Consider the following 6,041-nt stretch of genomic DNA (forward strand, 5'->3'; position numbering starts at 1 on the left):
ATACACGAGGGAAAAAGCCCATCTCCACAGTGGAGATGAAGAACTTGTAAAAACAAATCGAGGAGAGGATGCATGCATATGGAGAGGAGAGCTCTTGTGTACCCATGAATGCATATAACCCACATAGCTACTCTCAACCCAGTAAGAGACCAACTGCATCACACTTATGAGCTCGTCCAACACCATGTATTACGCTTAGACATATGACATCCAACACATAGTTTGAACTCATGAGAGATTCAATGCAAAATTCCAAAGACAGTGCTGTAACACACATAATGCTTCTTTTTGTCATCAATCGATCTAAAAGCAACAATGCAAGCCATGAATAAGTCTCTAGATAGACTCAAAGTCACTTCTAAGCTTAATTCTTGTAATAGTAAACCAAAGCTGCTAAACCCATTGAAAAGAAAGATCTAACTCTAGAACCTAAAACAAGGGTGTGCTTCCACACACACGTTAAGAGCTCATTCATTCCATCCAGTTTTGTACTCGTAATCCTCTTGACTTGGCGGAGTCTCGAGTATATCCGACACCCAATGCAGCCCGAAAGCCGGGCTTCAAGCAGACGTTTCCGCCTTCATTGAATGAAGTCTTCCCCCGTCAAGTCTGATAAACCACACATGTATGCAAAGTTAGTAGAGCAGAGTGAGAATTCGACCTAATCAGCAGCTGTGGAGGTGAAGGTTCTGCACTCTGTAAGTGAAGGAGGGAGCTCTCCAACCTGGAAGGCACCAGGCATGTTGCTCCACACGCAAGAGCCAAGCTCCCAAGCATTGCTGATGTTGCTCACTGCCCCAAGCTGCTCGAAATCAAGAGCTACTTCATGCCCAAAAATGGCTTCGAGGCCCCCTGAGTGATCCCCTAATTCTTCTTGGTCACTTGTTGTGCTTACCTCTGCTCCTTGATGATACAAGTCTGTGACAGGCAATCCGTCTGGCCTCTCAAATGTAAGCAGTGTGAACAGCTCATCATCAGTGTAAGCTCCAATGCCATTGTCTTCAGTCTTCACACTATAGTGCAGCAATGCCTGCTCCTTAACCTTAGGCTGGGAGTCATCCCCTCTTTCTGGCATGCCCAAAGTGTCTAGCAGTGTACACAAAAGGAAAGAAATGAGAGTGATGACAAAGGCAGTTTGTCCACATACACCGCTACAATTTACTGCCCTTTACTGCCTATATACAATAGTAAAACTTAGGACCATCTTACCTGCTTGCAATTTGTTTGAAGGAGAGAAATCTTTGCATGCATTCGAACACGAGTCTTCAGATTTCACTACTGTGTCCTTAAACTCATCACTGAGGAGAGTTAAAGAGCGGCCACCCAAGAAAGAAAGAGGATCACTGTTTGTCATCCACTCTAATGTAGGTGCACTGGCACCAGACACTCTTGAAGAGTTGTTGTTTGATGTGATCACTAAGAGCTGCTCCGCTGTGTCTAACGATGGCATGGGATTGATACCTTCTTGCAAGCTTGAGCCCTGTTGAAGAAGCTCTTCAAGCAAGTTGTTATCAATGTCACTATGGTTATTATAGTTATTTTGGGCATCATTGCTTGCAGAACCAAAACTGTCAGCTTCTGAAGGTAGTTGGCTCGGCACTGTGTGACAAGATGCAAATGGGCTGGAGAGGCATGAGCTGGGCGTGCCGGCACTATCTGCAGACTCTGCCAATTGGACTGAGGGGAGCTCGACTTTCAAGCCAGATAACAGATTGTCTGGCCTGAAAACAGAGAAGAGGCAGCTATTCGTGCTGCCGCCGGCATAACAGTTGCTGTCATCGGTGGTGGTGTTGACAGAAAAGCCCAAACCATAGCTGTTGATTCTCATCTCTGGAGGCTCGGGATCGTACGGAAAGCCTTGAGAGAATGAATCCAACCTCACATGATGACGGTCAAATATGTGTCTTGTTTTGAAGAAAGGCTGCAGAGAGGAACCATTCTCAGAGAAATTCTGGAAAGTTGGGTCTGCTGGCACAGAATATCGTGTTGCTCCATCATATGAATAGAGTGCTTCTTGGCTGCGTTTCAAGCTATGGACAGGGTCACCAAGGGCACTTGGGCCCACTTGACTCAGCACAAGAGAGCTACCATTTCCTGCAGAGAGGGTAGTTAAACCCATACTGGCTTTTATCTCTACCGGATTGATACGAATTTGATGGGTTTTCATGTTGGTTCTGGCAGAGCAAGCTCCTCCTCTTAGGTTCATTTGCTTTGTGCTGTTTGGGATGTTAACTTGATTGAAAGCGACAGGCAATTCGGTGCCTGGGCTCAACACCATGTTGCCTTCTGAGTCTCCTCCAGAGCTCAGACTTGCACTTACAGCTTGCTGCTCGGGGCGGCATTGTGGGTCCTTGGCGCTGTGTGAGGCATGTGCGGCCGGGATCACATCAGGTGGGTACAAAGGCAGCCCAGCTCGCATGTGCCTCTTCATCCGAGTGTTCCAGAAGTTCTTAATCTCGTTATCTGTGCGCCCAGGAAGCTGCACATCCAAATGTACACGATGTCGAATTTGAGCGGTAATGATGAATCTTCACGTTTTCATTCACATTTGAATCAGGAAATGCCTAAAATTGTTGATTTAGCTATGAGTTTTGAAAAAAAATCAAAATAAAAACCCAATTGGGCGTCAAAATTCGGGTGAAAATGTAGGAACAGCGCCAAATTGTTTGTACAAATAAGTGAGAAAAAATCGTCGGTCTTTTTGGGTTTAAAAAATAGATGCGCGCAAAAGAAAACGTGTGAGAATTTGAAATTTGGAAAGCGCCATTCATGCCAATTGGACAACATAGTGCTATGGTAAGTGGGCGGGAAAAAGGGAGAAAACAAGGGAAGATCCTACGAGAGAGAGAGAGAGAGAGAGACACACACACACACACACACACACACACACACAGCGAGAGAGAGAGGGAGAGAGAGGGAGAGAGCAGGAAAAACATAAGTATTTGCACAATATGGTAAAAGAGAGATGATGATGGGTTATGCAAGAGATTGAAGTTAAAAGACAGTAAATGAGGGAATTAAAGGACAGTAGATTGAATGTAACAGACAGCAAATGAGGGAATTAATGGCGAGAGAGAGAGAGAGGGGGGGCGGGGGTTTACTAATGAATCATGATTAACATCTGGATGGGTGGAATGAAAAGAGGAAGTTAATGTAGAGAGATGAGTGAGAAAGAGAGAAACACACACACACACACACAGAGTGGTAAGTCCTTCTAAGTAGTAGCTAAGGCCCGGCGGGCGGGGGGGGGGTTGCAGGCGGGGGAGGGAGGCTGGGTTTTGAGGAACTGTATTCTAAAAAGATGAACCTCTACAGATGTAGGAATACGTATCATCCACCCTGCATAGCACGAGAGAGTCCTCAACAAATCCAAATATGTATATCGCTCTGTAAGACCTAACAAAAAGTTGCAACATTTCCATGAAAACGTAGAAAGAAACAGCCCTCAAGGAGATCAAAATATGGCCTATGAGACCTGAAAGTACCCATGGTAACGTAGTTAAGAAAAAGCCCTCAAAGATATCAAAATATGGCCTATAGGACCTTTACAAATACAAGAATGCATGGGACTAAACAGTAAAATGAGATCAAAATATGGTCTATGGGACCTTACGGCATGCGAAGAATGCAGTGATGGGAGAAGGAGTCTGGCCTTACCATGGTAGCAATGCGAGCCCAGCGGTTGCCGAGGGCTGCATGCTGGGTGATGATGGTCCTCTCTTCCTCTGGAGTGAAGGAACCTTTCTTGAGATCCGGCTTGAGGTGGTTGGTCCAACGCAGGCGGCAGCTCTTACCGCAGCGCCACACTCCCGAAAGCTTCTGTACAGAGTTCCAATTCCCCTCCCCATGCTTCTCCACATAGGCCACCAGCAGCGCGTCCTCGGCAGCTGTCCATGGCCCCTTCTTCATCATCACCATGGGTGGCCCATCCTCTCCAACCTCTTGCTGCTGCTGCTGCTGTTGATGATGATGATCTTGGTTATTATGATTATACTCATTATGACCGTGGTGATGGAAATGTCGGCGAAAATCCCTTTGCTGCTCCATCCCTCTCAAGTCACACAAGAATGAAAAAGAGAGCCCACCAAAATAGTGGCCACTTTGGCCCAACAGTAGCAGTGTAGGCAAGAGAATGAAGTAAAGTAGTGCCCAATCCAACCCTCAAATTGATGCAAATAGTTCCCAATCCAGCCCTCAAAATGGTGCAAAATGATGCAAACACTGCCCAATTATGCCCACAAAATGTTGAAAATGATGCCAGTAGTAATAGATGGAATGCCTAAAACCAAGATAATGGTGCGAAACACTGCCCAATCATGCCCACAAAGTGTTGGAAAATGATGCAAAAACAAGGGCTGAACAGTGCCCAATTCTGCCCCCAGTGTTTGAAATGGTGCCCGAATTAGTGCCTGATTCAGCCCGCTGAGTGATGAAAAGGATGATGCAATAGCCCACCAGATTGCCCAATTTGGCTAAGTCATGCAAAGCAGTCACCCAAATGCTGCCCAAATCCCTATTTCTGGCTAAGAGAGGACCGAAAATTCAAACAAAGAGTGCCCAAACCAGCCCACAAAATGATGACGAACAGGACCCAAATCAAAATAAGGGCAGTCAGAAGCCACCCCTTTCTGCACAAATTGAAGATAAAAACAAGTATAAAAGGAGGTTTAAGAGCGCCCTCAATTTGAGAAAAATGGCTGTGCTACTCAAGAACTCACCTGCTTTACATGGAGCTGAACGAATAGATGGGAAGTGCCAAACTGAGTCTCAATCTGGCTATGGAGGCGAGCATGGGAAAAGCGGGCTAAAAACAAAGGGCAAGGGCAAATTGGGCAGCAAGTGCATACAAAGAAGATGGAAGCACTGCCCAATTTGGCCCTGTGGAGAGATAAGGAGGAAGCTAGGCTATGGAGGTGGGAGGAGCCAAGAAAGGGGTGAAAATGGGCTCTATTGGAGAAGAACCCACTACTCTCTGAGCACAAAAGGGCGTTAAGAAATACACAGGAAAATGCCCAATTCAGCCATGAAAGCTTGTGCGTTTAAGAGAGAGATGGGGGGAAAGCAAGAAAATGGCAACATGGTGGCGGATTTCGCTTATTGGTGTTGGTGGTGGTGGTGGTGGTGGTGGCGATGACTGCATAAAAATGTTTGTTCTGTGAACAAAAAAAAAAAAAAGCTTCCCTATTTTATTGACTCCATGTCGTGGGATTGTGAAAGAAAGAGAAAGAAATGAAGAAGAGGAGGCCGCGCGCATCCCCATTGAATGGCCCCCATGCCCCATCATCATGATATTACATGTTTATCATCCCTTATATGTATCACTCTCTCCATCACCACCATCCATCACATCCCACACCATCCCCCTCCCATCCCCATCTCACAACATTCTTGGCATCTCCAAGTTCCATTTCTTTTATTTCCAAAATTTAGTAAATACACACCCCTTAAATTGAAAAAAAAAAGACTTTCCATGGTTTCGTTAGACCTAATCGCATGCACAAGAGAAGTGCCTCCATTTTTGGCCACCAATGTCACAGACACCCGTATGTGGCACCATTTCGGGTGTCTTCGACTCTATTTCCCTGCGCACTCAAGCCATTTCGGGTGTCGTCTACTCTATTTCCTACGCACTCAAGCCATTTCGGGTGTCGTCTACTCTATTTCCCTACGCACTCAAGCCACCAAACGGTCAAGACACCGGCCACCCACCGATGGCTATCTCATGAGAACAACCTAGTTGTCACCTTGTCCCAAAGGTCTTTCCTAACATGCCTGGTTTGGCACATGAGTGTGGGGAAAAGGTTCACTTGAGCTTTACATATCCATCTCATTGTGCGAGGAAAAAATCACCTAAGCTTTCCACAGCTTAGGTGGACCTTTTCCTTGTACAATGAGGATGATTTGTGGAAGGAGAAGAAACCTTACATGAAAAGTACAAATATGATCTGAATTTTGTCCCAAGGTAACGTAGAAATCGTGTTCATTTATGTGATCAATAAGGTTTGATAAATGGCTGACACCAAAGGTATCCCATGGAACTA

General features: G+C 45.7%; 1 protein-coding gene across 4 annotated transcripts; it reads right to left on the minus strand.

Moving 5' to 3' along the window:
* Nucleotides 1–267: 267 nt before the first annotated feature.
* LOC147637600 (uncharacterized) lies at nucleotides 268–5,200 on the minus strand. 4 transcript variants are annotated; one of them, XM_086799427.1, is made up of 4 exons: nucleotides 3,658–5,200; nucleotides 1,210–2,479; nucleotides 725–1,086; nucleotides 268–609 (listed from the first exon to the last, which is right to left on the minus strand). In XM_086799427.1, the coding sequence occupies exons 1-4, from the start codon at nucleotides 4,045–4,047 to the stop codon at nucleotides 604–606; spliced, it is 2,028 nt and encodes a 675-aa protein (XP_086655553.1). In that variant the 5' UTR covers nucleotides 4,048–5,200; the 3' UTR covers nucleotides 268–603. The 4 variants fall into 4 exon arrangements, with proteins under 4 accessions (XP_086655553.1, XP_086655551.1, XP_086655552.1 ...); XM_086799425.1 differs by having other exon boundaries at nucleotides 268–1,086; nucleotides 3,658–4,628; nucleotides 4,719–5,169; XM_086799426.1 differs by having other exon boundaries at nucleotides 268–1,068.
* Nucleotides 5,201–6,041: the final 841 nt, after the last annotated feature.

This window comes from Cibotium barometz, chromosome 6 (assembly GCF_041138505.1).
Source record: "Cibotium barometz isolate CiBa-2024 chromosome 6, ASM4113850v1, whole genome shotgun sequence".
Classification (NCBI taxonomy): Eukaryota; Viridiplantae; Streptophyta; class Polypodiopsida; order Cyatheales; family Cibotiaceae; genus Cibotium; species Cibotium barometz.

What these genes read in the sequence shown, in the direction of transcription:
- LOC147637600 (XM_086799424.1), bottom strand. Translation starts at nt 4,047, where the DNA reads ATGGAGCAGCAAAGGGATTTTCGCCGACATTTCCATCACCACGGTCAT. An exon ending in GGGCTCGCATTGCTACCATG is followed by an intron (nt 2,480 to 3,657) that starts GTAAGGCCAGAC and finishes TTGGATGTGCAG; the next exon opens with CTTCCTGGGCGCACAGATAA. An exon ending in TTCAAACAAATTGCAAGCAG is followed by an intron (nt 1,087 to 1,209) that starts GTAAGATGGTCC and finishes GTACACTGCTAG; the next exon opens with ACACTTTGGGCATGCCAGAA.